This window comes from Sminthopsis crassicaudata, chromosome 2 (assembly GCF_048593235.1).
Source record: "Sminthopsis crassicaudata isolate SCR6 chromosome 2, ASM4859323v1, whole genome shotgun sequence".
Classification (NCBI taxonomy): Eukaryota; Metazoa; Chordata; class Mammalia; order Dasyuromorphia; family Dasyuridae; genus Sminthopsis; species Sminthopsis crassicaudata.
This window is the reverse complement of record NC_133618.1, coordinates 462,672,859-462,688,743: the sequence shown is the minus strand read 5'-3', so window position 1 is coordinate 462,688,743 and position 15,885 is coordinate 462,672,859. Positions and strand designations below refer to the sequence as shown.

General features: G+C 37.8%; 1 protein-coding gene across 4 annotated transcripts in view; it reads right to left on the bottom strand.

Moving 5' to 3' along the window:
• GSN (gelsolin) overlaps positions 1-15,885 on the bottom strand; it is a 77,489-nt gene that overhangs the window by 23,447 nt on the left and 38,157 nt on the right. For 2 of the 4 annotated variants that reach the window (XR_012486778.1, XM_074292951.1), the window contains exons 2-3: positions 4,621-4,825; positions 2,694-2,848 (exon numbers count right to left, since the gene is read on the bottom strand). Coding sequence is in view for 3 of the 4 variants with exons in the window: in XM_074292951.1 (XP_074149052.1) it covers positions 2,694-2,848; positions 4,621-4,816 (351 nt within the window). In the remaining variant the exon portion in view is untranslated. Of the gene's footprint in view, positions 1-2,693; positions 2,849-4,620; positions 4,826-6,586; positions 6,658-6,816; positions 7,101-15,885 lie in introns of those variants that run through there. The other 2 variants (XM_074292950.1, XM_074292949.1) reach the window with 2 other exon arrangements.

Sequence of the window (15,885 nt, the reverse complement as noted above, 5' to 3'; positions counted from 1 at the left end):
CCTTTTCCTACTATTGCTAAGAGAACTAAGTGACTTAAGAAGGCTTGCAAATACAGAAAATACAGCTGCATTTTTGACCATTATATTCCTCTAGGTGCAGACAAAAGAGTACAGAAATTAGAATCAGAAAATCAGAAGTCCTAGCTATAGTACTTACTAGCTATGTAACCTGGGGCAAGTTATTTTCTTTCTGAATTACCGTTTCCTCATCTATAAAATAAAAATAATAACACTCACACTATCTTGCCTCACAAGTTTGTAATGTATGTGAAGTATTTGGTAGCTAAAACAGTAATTTAAAATGTAACAATTATTTTTTTCATATAAGAACACATCTTTAAAAAAAAAAAAAAATCCAGATCATTTTCTTTCAAATCCTCAGCATTGATAAGCATTCTCTGGCCTTCTCCTCTGATCATAGAACCAGAAGAAATCTTACTGGTAATCTAATTCAAACTCCTCATATAATAATAATGATAATAAATAATAATAAAAACATCTGGAATTTTTTTCATATCTAGGTTCTTATATATAAAGCCTTAAAGGTTGACTAATCTGAAGATTAAGTTACATGTCCAAGGTAACACAGGGAGTAAATACAAGTTAAAGGATTAGAAACCCAGCATCTTTTTGCTGTGCTACCCTGCCTCAATCTATCATGATGTCAGATAATTTGGTTAATTATTACCCTCCTCATTTTAGGCCCAGAACTGAGTGACTTACCCAAAGGTTTCACAGCTAGCTAGCTAGCTTCTTTCCTATCTCAAGTCTCCTGATTTCTAGTTGGTGCCTTTTTTACCACATTATCTCCAGATTTTCACTTTCCCTTTGGATTCCAGTTATGTCATTATAATAGGGGACTAGAGATTGTCTCTCTTATTATCAATCAAAGACTGGATGACTGCTTGAAATGTATGTTGTTACTATCTAGATAGAAAGTATGTTAATCAGTCTCTATGGTACTTTCAACCTTTGAGATTTCATGAAACATGATTTCAAATGCCTTCATATGTGTAGTGCCTAGTACATATTGTGTTGAATATATTTGTTGAAATTCGCTTTGTCCTTTGGGGCCAAAATGAATAAATCTGCTTCTCTTTCCACATGATACATTTTCAGATCTATAAAGACCATCATCATATTTCTTCTAAGTCTTTTCTTTTCTAAGCCAAATATGCCCATTTTCTTCAAACCATTAATATTTGACAACAAATATTTCTTAATCTTATGTTAATAAAATATCATAACATATGTATTGATAAATATTAGATCTTAATAACATAATATGGAATATCCTCTCTACCATCATACAATATAGTTTCCAGATTCATAGCATATTGAAGTTGAAAAGTATTATCTACATCAGAGGTATCAAACTTGTTACCCATAGTATTGGACAGAATTAGGTTAAAATATATATTGGAAGATGTTTAACAAATAAGTAAAATTAAAATTCAATATAAAAAATGTGAATTTGTGGTATTTGAAGATAATACAGGGTCCACAGGGATCCATATAATACCACTGACCTACTCCAAAGCTTTTATTTTACTGAATCAGACCAGTGATGGGAAGTGATTTACACAGATTAATAAAGCTATGAAGTGGCAGAGCCAAGATCCAAATTCAAGTCTCAGACCTATGAATTCCTATCTGCAAAGTACAATAAGACTTTTAAATGAATTTCTCAATACTCTGCTCCTCCCAGAAAACACACCCAGTTCTTTGTGATCACCCACATAATAATCCCTTGTTTCTTTAGAAGTTTTGAGGCTTTTCCCATCCATCATCTCATCTGATCCTCACAAAAGCCCTTTAAGGTAGGCAAGACAAAACTGATTATCCCCATTTGTCAGATGGGACTGAGTGAGGTGAAGTCATTTATTCACAGTTATATAAGTGCTGGAAACTCCAGTCTCCAGATTCCTAGGCCAATGCTATTCCCACTACACCCTCCATCTCCACAACCCTTACTCCCACCCCTTCCACATAATGAAAAATCCAGGCCCCTGGTCCCATTCAGGAGGGTTATTCAATCCCAGCTGTGGGAATGAGCTAAGCCAAAGGAAGGATCAGTCTGGAGCCTGGGAGACCCAGACCATGGGTCAAGTTCAAGTTCAAGTTTCTTTCAGTCTTTTTAAATAAGAAAAATAAGAACACAACACAGTTGCCTGTTGCTAAGGAGAAGATTCATCCAAAATCAGAGGTTCTCCAGGGGCTCTTGGGTAACAAGAAACTCTTTGTGAGTAAGATCTTGAGAAATAATGTGTAAATGAATTAGAATCAGGGTCAGGTTCCCCTCAGAGACACTAAAAGTGGTTTGCTTACATTTAACAGCTTACCGGCCCTGGGCCAACCATACCTTTGGCCAAGACCATGTTTGTGCTAGGCTAAGTTTCTCTCAAATCTCCCACTCAGAAACAGCCAACCACTGTCTATGACTTGGGAAAGCCCATTTCCAGCTTCTCTTCTCCCTGAAAAATGTGGTAGGGGATAAAGCCACAGGTACCCAATATCCTAAAATGTTAGAGCAAGACTGGAGTACAGAATTTAGATTACTGAATCTTCAAGGAACTTGAGAGATTATCTCATCCAACTTTCTCATTTTTCTAATAAGGAAATGAGCCTGCTAATTATTGACAAGTATTTCTGATAGTTGGGAAAAGGATGTTCCTAAGTGGAACAATACTTACCTTGTACTTGATGCCAGATTTGAAGTAGCCAAGGAAGGTTGAAGACTCATAGCCCTGGACTTCCCTGTGCTGAATTGCTTTTCCATTCAGGTAGTCATCCATCTGTACAGTGAAGATGGCAGCAGCACCGCTCTCATCCTGAGAACATTCATTCCCTGAGAAGGGGAAGAAACACAGTTTTTATTAGCTTTGACATAAACTAGCTGCAATCTTCAATCAATCTCTGCCCCTTTTAAAATCAATTATCAGTCAACAAACATTTATTATCTTCTGTATATTAGTTACTAGTCAAGTTGTAGGAATCAGGAAACAACCATAGAAGTGAAATCTTAGAAATGATCTATTCCAATCCCATCTCTCAATTTCCTTGTCTTTTTGTAAAAGGAGAGAGTTAAACTGAATGATTATTATAATTTCTTCCAGTTTTTCCACTGGGATTCCCATGCCAAAGCCTCTGAGGTGCCCAGAAGCACTATTGACAGTGACAATGAGCTGAAGCATATGGAAAGACAGACATCTCTTACATTTGTGGAGCACTGTGTGCCATGCAAAAATGCCTTCCTAATGACCATGGGTCTAGAGCTAGAGCACTATAAAGGCTTTGTAATCCAATCCCCTTCATTTACAGATGAAGAAACAAGTTCAGGGAGGTTAAGGAACAGACAGTTGGATGACTCAATGCATAGATCTCGGGATCTGGAATCTGGAATAAAAACTCAGCTAAACCAGCTATTTAGCTCAGGCAACTTACTTATCCTCATCTGTAAAATGAGGGAAAAAATATCACCCAGTTCCCAGGGTTGTCATGAGGATAAAACAGTTACTATTTGTAGCTTCTGTTACAAATACCTGTGCTGAGTATAAATATTAGCTACAATGTCACATAAGAGTCAAAGGCATCACTTGAATCCAGATATTCTGGACTACAGAGTCAACTCTTCATTACACTATGCTGTCTTTTGATCACTTCCTTAGAGGCTCTAGTTGAAGCACATTAGAATGTAACTCCTCGGATTAAGGGATTGATTTATTCTTTGTATTTATATATCCAGCAGTAAAAGCTTGTTGATTAATTAACTGATTGACAGTCCTCACTCCTGGGAAATGGCCAAGAATGGATGAATATCCCAATTTTAGAGATGGGGAAATAAAAATTCAGGGAAAAGACTGGTCACGGAAGTAATAAGGATCAACACAGTGATTGGAACTCAAATCTTCTAATTAGAGCCTGAGAGGTCTTCAAGACTAGAGCACAATAAACCTGGGTTGACAGCTGTCAGTTCTCTAGTATCCTACACTCAGGACTCCAAGTGGTTATGCCTGTGTATCAGTTTTGCATTTAACAAGTGTTTATTGGTTGTTATAGAATAATTTCTTTAAAGGTCCCTGTTCTAATTTTACTATCAGATAATTCTCCCCTTGACCTGATAGTTCCCCAGGTCACAGGTTCTGAGCTTCATCACCACCTGTGGCCTTCCTTCTCTATATACTGATTACCACTCTAATTACTATAGTGAATTATTAATGATAATGAGACATTGCCTCTGATAAAGGTGCCAGAATTTCCTGTTGATGGCACTCGCACTAAAGACTAGGAGGAAGATTTATTGTGAGCTTTAGTTTCATTACTTTCCTAGAAGCATTTTAAAAATTGGATATTCTTTGACATCAGAACTGAAAGAAACTCTAGAATGTTTAAACATAAAAGGTTAAGGTGTTTAAAATATAGAATTTTGTTGTTAGAATGTTAGGCTTGGCAAAGAACTGAGAAGTCTTTAATCTGAACTTCCAACCCAAGTAGAAATCCTCTCCCATTACACTTTTGACAACCTCTGGTCATTCAGTTCCTGTACAAGAGGTGCTCAGTTCAGATGTGAGGGTGGGGTGGGGTCTTGGAGATAGGGTTCGGGGAAGGCCAGCTACTTACCCAACCAGAAATGGAGGTCATACTGAAGGCTTCCATCCCTTCTTTTGACAGTGTTCAGGATTAAATAGGCATCACCAGTAAAGAAGTCCCCATACAGGTTCTTGGGTACTGGTACCAAATCAAACTGCTCCACCCTCCAGATCTGCAGGCCAGGCTCCTTCCCTGCCTTCAGGAACTCTGCATGTTCTACCACCATGCTGACAGGCTGGGAAAATAAAAGGAGGAATTGCTGAGGAAAAAGTATCACAAAGGGATAAATTCAGCAAAAGTCCTTGAGTTCCAGGACCAGAAACAGTTTCAAAGATAAAGTAGTCTCCCCACAGTGGAAAACTAAAATCTCAAACAGGACACAAAGAGAAATACTTTTTTTTTTTTTCTTCCCCAGTCTGCACCAGTATCCTGAGAAAATGTGGGATTTCTGCAACACATTTCTAAAGCTAATACTGGGATGAGAATTGGGAGATGGGGACTCTGTCTCTGACTTTGCCACTAACTAGTTTTGTACAAGTGACTTCCTCTCTTTTGGGCCTCAGTTTTCTCCTCAGTAAAATGAGGTTGGGGCAGCACCCTTTTTAGCTCTAACATTCTTTAATCTATGTTCTAATGATATTTTAGTTCAAAGATCCTATTCAGCTCAAACTTTAATTTTTTTGATTCACATCATTCTTTATTTCACTCCCCCCAACATGGAGGGCTCCCAGAATCCTATATTCAAGGTTTTAGGGTTTGTTTGTTTTTTTGGCTTCTCTCTTTCTAAATCCTTTATTTTCCATCCTTGATCCTTCCCTGACTTTCCTAGTTCTCTTTTGATACAAAATAACTCCTGTTTTCTAGAATTCTGAACTCTTAAGGCATCAAAGAGGCACAAAAGTAGAAAACTGAATTAAGTGGCGATTAACACCCAGTGCCTTTAGCTCCGCGACCCATGATCTCTCTTCCTTTCACTCTGGGGCCTCAAATTTACTTTCCTAAATATTTAGGAGATAGAAGGATTGTACTTCTCACCCAACTCCATTCCTTAAATCTGATCAGAGCTTATAATCAAGTGAGAGTTCCCTTCTTTCTTCCTTTTTGGTTGAGCTTTTCAAAAACAAACACATATTCTGAAAATTGACTCCAAATGCTTAGTGATATTTTAAAGAGCATTGGAGGAGAAGTGAAGAGACAGCTCTGCCACTAAGTAGCTGAGGACTTAGAGAAGTCACCTTACATTTCTGGGTGTTTCCTTATTGTAAAAGGAGGGAGTTGGAACGAGTTTAGTTTTTATGTTTTAACATCTCCCGTTTTATGTTTCCTTCTTCCTTTAAAGTTCTGCTGTCTAGGTTCTAACATCTTATATAAGCTTTAACAGTTTCTGTTTCTGAAAGTCCCTTTCAGCTCTAAACTCCGAGTCCCAAGAACAGCTGCCTTTTCTCCATCATTTTCTCTAGGTATCCCGGATTGGTCAGTGCAAATGTTTTAAGCACAGCCTTTCACAAACCCCACAAACTACGACTTAAAAGAGACCACCCAAACTGTGCTGGTTTCCGACACAGCTTAGTCCCCTTCCCCCCACGACCTCCTTCACACACAACCAAAAATAATCCCGAACTTTAAACCCTACTCGGCCACTCCCGGACCGACCCACCCACACCCCAGCAGCAAACAGCCTAATCCTGTTTGCAAACTCGGATGACAAAAGTAGGCCAGTCGGGAGATCGATCGAAATCGATCGCTGGCTCTGCTGGGGCGGGGTCCATCCCATCACGGGAGATGCAGAAGGGAGAGAAAACTTTTCGCATGCACCCATTCACTCTGGCCCCAGGAAGAAAGGAGATTTCGGCAGGTGAGCAGTTGGTTATGCTGAAGAAGGAAGAAGAACCCTTCCAGAAGGCGATGCTGTCGATTAGTAAATATCCCAGTTAAACAGCCAAAGGAAAGGAAAAGAGGGGTCCAGCTTGAAACCGCGACCGGAAATCATACTTACAAAGCAACAGAATAGTTTTTCCATTATAGACCTTAATTATGCCCCTTTTCCTAGCGTTGTATCTGAAAAAACTTGTAATAGAGAGTTAGATGGGGTTGTTTAGGACAGGAAGCTCACGGCCCGGCCTCCCCCCTTCTCCCTCTGTCCCTGCCTCCCTCCCCCCGGGCGGCGCAGATCCATCCCCCCTAGCGGGCTGGGAAGAGCGGGGGACGCCGGCGCCAGGCACTCACCCCCGCGGACAGCGCCACGGTAGCTGTGAGCAGGGAGACCAGCGAAGCCGGGGTGACGGCGGCCTGCCCGCATCCTGCCCGCAACAGAAGGCAGCCCAAAGCCGCCAGCACCAGAAAGCCGCGGGCCATTTCGGTGCCCGGCTTCCGAGGAGAGCGAGGAGCGGATTAGGGGAGAAGACTAGGCGGGCTGTGTCCTCCTGCAGCAGCAGCCGGGCCAGTATATAAGGTGGCCCGGCCCGCCCAGCCAGAGGGGGACCCGCCCCGGCTCCCCACGTGAGTCCAAAGCCAAAGCAGCTGCCACCTGGCTCTGAACCCAGGCCCTCCTCAATCTAACCTCCCTGTGCCTGCCCCAAACTGGGACTACGGGCACGGAGAGAACTGCAGAGCGATGTCGTTGGGAGGTGATGGGGAAGATGGTCATGCGGATCCACTCCAAGGTCCTTCACTGAAAGCGACCAGGACCCATCACCCCATCCCTGGGATCCCAGAATGTAAAGATGAAAGAGACCTTAGTGATCACTGACAGCAAACTGCTTGTTTTACCCAGAAGGAAACAGTCCCAAAGGGGGAAAGTGGTCTGTCCAAACTCCCCCAGTAGGATACGGCAGTTTATATTTGAATTTAGGTATTCTGACTCTAAATTCAATGCTCTTTCCACGTGATACTATCTCCATCTCTTATTTCCCTCAGTCTCAAGCATAAACACAGTCCATGTCTATATAGCCCTTTGCTAGGTTACAATGCACTTCACATCCATTGTATTCTCCAGCATGCCAGGGAAGGCAATAAGGCAGGGGTTGTCTCCTCCATTTTGCAGACTCTGATAATAATTATATTGCCCACATTTCTACAGCACTCTAAAGCTGTTTTTACTTTTCTCACAACACTGGGAGATACAGCACATAAATGTCAGTGCTCATATTTTGCAGACCAAAAAACTGAGGGTCCATTAGGGGACTTGATCTGTTCAAGATCATCTGGTAAATTGTAGAAACTGATCTTTTGACTACCAAGTCCAGGGCTCTTTTAATTAACAACTTCTCACAATAATACTCTGAATTTATAGCTGTTTATAATTTACAAAATGCTTTCATATGCCTTTGCTCCTACAATAACCCTCTGAATATGTGTATAGAGCAAGTTATTTGCAGTCAAAAAGCCAAGATATCATTCCCAGTTCAGCTACCCATTACTATAGCAAACTATCTATATGATCTCAGCCAAGTTATTTAATGCCTCTAGACCTCATTTTCTTCATCTGAAACACAGAGGGAAGGAGAGAAGGATTGATAAATGGACTGTGATAACATTGCCTAGAATAGAGAAAATTCTGAGTAAATGTTTGTTGACTGACATCAAAGCCATTTAATACAACACTCTCAATAAAGTGACAATGATGGTGACAATGTGGTACTGGGAAATAAAAATTACTTGCCCAAGATCACAGTTAGTAAGCAACAGAGTTAGGACATAAACCCAATTGTTCTGAATGACCCAGTGGTCTTTTCACTGTAACACTACTTCTAGACAAGGGTTGTTTTTTTTTAACCTGGAGTCCATGGATCCCTCATGAACTTTGTTTATAGATTTCAGAGGATCTATGAATTTGGATGGGAAAAACTCATCTTTATTTTTACTAAAATCCAACTGAATTTTAGCATTTCCTTTAATTTCAAATGTAACCAACAAATTTTTATTCTGTAAAGGGGTCAGTTTCACTCAGATTCACAGAGGACTCTATGACATACGGGAAAGGTTAAGATCCCCTGCTACTCAAAATGACCTTTAAGATCCTATGTCTGAACATTGTGAAGTGGGCACAATAAGGATTCTTATACCTAACCCAATCTAATTAATTAAGTTTTAAGGCACAGAGTACAAGCATTCTTTTCCTTTTTTGCAGATAATGAGACTGAGGCTTCAAAAACAAAATGACTTGTCCAGAAACACAATCAAAATTCATCAGAGGAGAGGCTCAAACCCATGTCTTTTCATTCCAAAATCAATCAGTTCAGTCTAGGTATTACAATAACTTTCCCTATGGCCTTTCTCCCAAACTACATTCTAAGTCCCTTGAAATCAAGTATGACTTTCTAAATTGTTTCATATTAATACATTATTTAGCATCAGAATTGGGTACCCAGGTAAGGCACTTAGTTTACATAGCATTTTATACACATTATCTCTTTGGCTTTTCCAAGCAATTGTAATTTAGGTATTATAGGTATTTTGATACTTTCTTTAAAGGGTGAATTAAATGAAACTCAGAGAAGTCCAATAACTTACTCATGATTGCAAAGCTATTAAGCACTATTAAAGACAGGATGCAAAATCAGTTCTCTCCTGACTTTTAAGCCCAGTGCTATTTCTATCCTTTCCCATAGCCCCCTGTTTATTTTTTTAATTTAATCTTTTGATATGAATGTTTTCAGATGAAGAAATTAAAACTATTTCTAGTCATAGGAACTAAATCTTTGTTGATAAGAGAAATGTAAATACTCTGAGATATCACTCACTTCTCAGATTGGCTGAGATGACAGGAAAAGGTAATGATGAATGTTGAAGGGGATGTGGGAAAACTGGACACTAATACATTGTTGGTGGAGTTGTAAACTAATTCAACCATTCTGGAGAGCAATGTCGAACTACGCCCAAAGGGAAATCAAATTGTACATATCTTTTGATCTAACAGTGTCTCTACTGGGCCTGTATCCATAGAGATCATAAAAAAGAGAGAATTACCTACATGTACAATGCAATAATATATAGCCCTTTCTATAGTGGCAAGGAACTAGAAACTGAGTGGATGCCCACTAGCTGGAAAATGGCTGAATAAATTATGGTATATGAATATTATGGTATATGTAAGATGATCAGCAGGATGATTTCAGAGAGATCTGGAGAGACTTACATGAACTGATGCTAAGTGAAATGAGCAGAACCAGGAGATCATTGTAGATGGCAACAACAAGATTATATGATGATCAATTCTGACAGACATTGTCTTTTTAACAGTGATGTGATTAAGACCAGTTCCAATGGTCTTGTGATGAAGAGAGCCATTTTGAACCCATAAAGAGGGCAATAGGGAGTGAGTGTGGATCCCAACATAGTATTTTCACCTTTTTTGTGGTTTGCCTGCATTATGTTTTCTTTCTCATTTTATTTTCCTTTTTGACCTGATTTTTCTTGAGCAGCATGACAATTGTAAAAATATGTATAAAAGAATTGCACATGTTTAACATATATTGCATTACTTGTCATCTAGGGCAGGGAATGAGGGGAAGAGAGGAAAAACATTTTGGAACACAAGGTTTTGCAAGGATGGATATTGAAGATTATTCATCATATGTTTTGAAAATAAAAAGGTTTTCATTTTTACAGTTAAAGGTTCTGATAAAGGCCTCATCTCCAAAATATGCAGAGAATTGACTCTAATTTATAAGAAATCAAGCCATTCTCCAATTAATAAATGGTCAAAGGATATGAACAGACAATTTTCAGATGATGAAATTGAAACTATTTCCACTCATATGAAAGAGTGTTCCAAATCACTATTGATCAGAAAAATGCAAATTAAGACAACTCTGATACCACTACACACCTGTCAAATTGGCTAAGATGACAGGAACAAATAATGATGAATGTTGGAGGGGATGTGGGAAAACTGGGACAATGATGCATTGTTGGTGGAGTTGTGAAAGAATCCAACCATTCTGGAAAGCAATCTGGAATTATGCCCAAAAAGTTATCAAACTGTGCATACCCTTTGATCCAGCAGTGCTACTATTGGGCTTATATCCCAAGGAAATACTAAAGAAGGGAAAGGGACATGTATGTGCCAAAATGTTTGTGGCAGCTCTTTTCATAGTGGCTAGAAACTGGAAAATGAATGGATGCAAAACAATTGGAGAATAGTTGGTATATGAATGTTATGGAATATTATTGTTCTGTAAGAAATGACCAACAGGATGAATACAGAGAGGCTTGGAGAGACTTACATCAACTGATGCTGAGTGAAATGAGCAGAACTAGGGGATCATTATACACTTCAACAATGCTACTGTATGAGGATGTATTCTGATGGAAGTGGATATCTTCAACATAGAGAAGAGCTAATCCAATTCCAATTGATCAATGATGGACAGAATCAGCTACACCCAGAAAAGAAACACTGGGAAGTGAGTGTAAACTGTGAGCTTTTTTTGTTTTTCTCCCCAGATCATTTTTATCTTCCGAATCCAATTATTCTTTTGCAACAACAACAACAAATTCGGTTCTGCACATATATATTGTACCTAGGATATACTATAACATATTTAATATGTATGGGAATGCCTGCCATCTAGGGGAGAGAAGGAGGGGAAAAATTCAGAACAGAAGGGAGTACAAGGGATAATGTTGTAAAAAAATTACCTATCCATATGTACTGTCAAAAAAATGTTATAATTATAAATTCCCAATCCCTCAACCTTTGTCCGCCTGCATTTTTGATTTCCTTCACAGGCTATTGGTACACTATTTCAAAGTCCAATTCTTTTTGAACAGCAAAATAACTGTTTGGACATATATACATATATTATATTTACTTTAACATAAAAAAAATAAAATGTGTTTTAAATATTCAATACATCTTATTGATGACTTTTATATTTGTAACACAGTTTTGGGAGAGGAAGGATACAGATTGAAAAAGAAAAATACTTAAACAAAGATTTTCTATACAGCATCCACATCTTGAGGGGCAATTAGGTGGTGTAATAAAGTCCCAGGCCTGCAATCAGGAAAACCTATGTTCTAATCTAGACTTAAACTATTTACTAGCTGTGTGATCCTGGGCAAGTCACTTACCCCTACTGATCTCAGCTCCTAAATCTGTAAAATGAGCTGGAAAAGGAAATGGCAAATTATTCTAGTATTTTGTCAAGAAAACCCCTAATGGGATCCCCAAGATTTGGACACAACTGAAATGACTCAACAATAGCAGCAACCACATCTTACAATATATAAAACAATATATACATGTTCATGTAGCAACCCCTCCCAATATTTTCCATTCTCTCTACTTCCATTCCTGTAATCTAGCATATTGTTTCCCTGGTTCTGTTTATTTTCACTCTGCCATCAGTTTTTATACATCCTCTCAAGTTTCTCTGAACTTTACATATTTGATTTAACAATTAAAGAATCATTGAAGGGAGAAGTTTTAATTGAACAATCAGATTGAAAGTCAGATCAAAAAGGTTGAGAAATTAGTATGAAATGAGAAAATAGATGCATGGGATATAAATTACTTTCATTTCCTGCTATATGTATCTATGGTACATTCTTGTATCAATATTTGTTTTTCAGTCAGTGGACACCCTCTTGGTTTCTAGTTCTTTCTTAGTTCAATGAATGCTGCTTTAAATATCCCATTTCCTTCTTCTTTCTTCAAGTCATCTATCAAAATCCCTCCCTTTTAGCAAAGTTCCTTGCCAAATACTCTACTAAAATTTTTTATTTCGAGCTCAAGTATCCTGATTTCCTCAACTCTATACTCGAAGTCATTTTGACATCGCCTCCCCCTCTCCCAGGCTCACTCTAGCTTATAGCTGTAATTTTTTTCCTCCTTTGCTCTAGTCTAAAAGCTCTAGAAGATGCGGTTCTTCTCCTTTCAAATTTCATTTTCTCAGCTTGTGCCATTGATCCTACCCACCATCACACTGGTCTTATCCAGAAACTTGCCTCTGCAACCATCCCTTCTTTTTCTCTATTTTTAAAAAATCCTAATTCAATTAATTTCTTTTGTTTATGTATTACTATCATTTCTAAATCTTTCCTTCCCCTCTTTTTTCTTCTCAGAAACTCATTCCTTGTTTTTTAAAAAAAGATTTTAAAAAGGAAAAATAAATGTCAATTCTGTAAAAATCGACCAATGCAACAATTGCCAATTATGTGCTAGATTAGTCTCAGCTCTCCAAAGGAGAGTACTAATTTTCAATCTCTTTATCTACAGTATCTTACTTAGCTGCTTTAAATATTCTTAAATTCTTAAAATTTCATTCATAAAAAACCTTTATATGATCTTATCTTTGCCTCGAGCTAATTTCCTTTATCTATTTTCCTTTCAGAGCCAAAGAATAGAAAAAACAAATTTATCCCATACATCTATTTTCTCACTTCACGCTCATTTCTCACCTCTTTTGATCTAGCTTTCAATCTGATCATTCACCTAAAACTGCTCTCTTCAATGATCCCTTAATTGTTCAATCACATGGTGCTTTTTCAGCCAAAATGCTTTCTTGACCTCCAGAAAGTGTTCAACACTATTATTGGCCAACTCGTTCTCCTAAACATCTTCTCTTCCCTGGATTTTTTAAATCACATTTTTCTTGTATCTCCTCATTCCTGTCTAGCATCTCCTTCTCAGTATCCTTTATAGATCATCATTCTTATCCCATCCCTATGTGCAATACTGGACTCTTTTTTCACTAGATAATCTCATCAATGACCTTCGCTTTAACTATTAATTCCATGACATAACAGACTTGCCTACAGTCTGTCTCCTAAATTACTCCTACAGCTTACTGGACATCTCTAAAAGAATGTGCCATAGGCATGTCAAGCTCACTATGTCCAAAATAGAACTCATTGTCTTTCTGTCTCATCTTCAAAAAATAAAATATCTTTTCCAAATTTCACCATTTCATGGAGGGGACCACCATTCTTCCTTGACTTTTCCCTCATCCTTGATATTCAAAAGTTTGTCACTCTTGTGAATTCTACCTCAGCACTTTCTCTCACATTTATCCCCTTATGGCCATCACCAGACTTTTATCTCTTGTCTGAACTATTGCAATAACCACCTAATTAATCTTCTATCTACAGTATCTCTTTTCTCCAATCTCTGCTCCACACAGTTACCCAAGTGATATTCATTTTTTAAATATTTTATTTTTTTCCAATAATATGGAAAAAACAATTTCTAACATTTTAAAAAAAATTTCTGAGTTCCAAATACTCTTCCTCCCTTCATCCCTTGCCCCCTCCTTGAAAAGGCAAGCAATTTGATATAGTTTATACAAGTGCAGTCATGCAAATCATATTTCCTTATTAGCAATGTAGCAAATGAAAAAACAAACAACAACCAAAAAAAACAAAACTATACACCCACACAATTAAAACAATATATATGCTTCAATCTATATTCACACTACATCAGTTCTTTCTCTGGAGGTGGATAACATGTTTCATCATGAGTTTTTTTTAATTGTCTTAGATCATTGTATTGCTGAGAATAGTTGTCATCCACAGTTGAATATTGTACAATGTTGTTATTACTTTGTACAATTTTCTTCTGGTTCTGCTCACTCAAAATTATATTCCTAAAGCACATTCCTACACTAGATGTTTGGGTGGCTCCCAGTTGCCTCTGGGACAAAATGCAAATTTCTGTTTGGCTTCTAAAATGCTTTATAATCAGGCTCTTGCCTATCTTTCCAAGCATGTGGCACATTACTTTCCTTCATATACTTTATATTTCAAACAGAATAGCCAGTTTGCTGTTGTCTACATAAAACATTCCATTGCTGGACTTGACTTGATAAGACTTAGAATCCATTTCTCATCTTGAACTCATAGCATCCCTAACTTTCTCGGCTCAAGAACCACCTTCTACAGTAAAATTATCCTTATTCCCTACTCCAATTTCAACTGTTGTACTTCTATCCAAAATCACTTTGTATATATGTTGAATTGATGCATGTTGTTTCCCTATAAAAGAATGTTTCATATTTGTTTTTTGTATGTAATATCAAGCTCGGTATCTTAATAAATGCTTGTTAAATTTATGCATGTATGAATTCTGATATATATTGGATTTTTGTTTCTGACTGATTTCCCTAGGACAGAAGCTCATTTTCTGGGTCAAAGAGTAATGAACGATAGTTTGCTCTCTTCTCTTGCATAATTCCAGACATATCTAGAATGGTAGGATTCAAGTGTCCTTTAGACTGTGCTATGTTGTCTTCTTTAAACACTGCATAGTAAATATTTGTGGATGAATCCAAACATTGGTTGATTTTGAAGAAATGTCCTTTTTTCTCTCTTTCTTTTAAAATCTTTTGCTTTTTCTTTTTAACAAGGAATGGCTTGTTAGGCGGGAAGACAGGAGGCAAAAGGATAGATTTGGAAATGATGATAACAGGAAAACAAAAAAGATTAGGAATACAATTTTAAAAAGAAAAAGGGAAAGAAGGGATGGGAAGGATCAAGGGCATGAACTCTTTAATTGGTGTTACAAAGTTTGGGAGAAGAGCCATCTTTTTCATAATGGAACAAAGGAGAAGAAAGAATACAGGGTTGGCAGGTGATCTCAAAATGATTTAGAGTGCAAGATTGGAGAGAAAAGAGAAATTAGGATGTAAGGCCCATACAATGATTATTTCCAAAGTATTCTTTATATTCTTAGAACTGACTCAACCCCCTCCTCTTCCCTGGTTACTGAGAATTTCCTCACTAAACTGCTCTTTGGACTGTTTTGCACAGATGATGGGGGACAAGGGGAAAAAAAGATTACATATTTTATTTTTAGACCTTTAGCCTAAGAGTGACTATGTTAGTGACAGTGAATTGGTTTGGGTTTTTCCCCCCATACTGGATCTGTGATTTCATTCGTAGTACCTATTTTTGCAACTCTGGGGTTTCAGAAGATGCCTGGGGCATTGGAAGAGAAAGCAATTTCAAGCCTCCTTTCACTTCAGGCTGAACCTGAGCCTAGGTTTTCCCAATTCTGAAATTCCACCTTTGACACTTCCTTGTTATATATATGATCTCGAAGTCTTATAACTTTTTTTTTGCTTCCTTGTGTAAAATGGAGATATTACATTGTGTAAAATGGTGCCTGTTACATAGGATTGTTAAAGAAATTTAAGGAGCTACGTGCCAGTTAAAACAATGATTGCTTCGGTTAGCTGGACCTAAATTTCAATAATTATTGAATGGAAAGAACCCCCATCCAAGAGAGATGCCAAGAAAGAAAAGGTCAAAATAATTTAAGGAATTATTTTTGCTTTCCCAGGAAGTTGG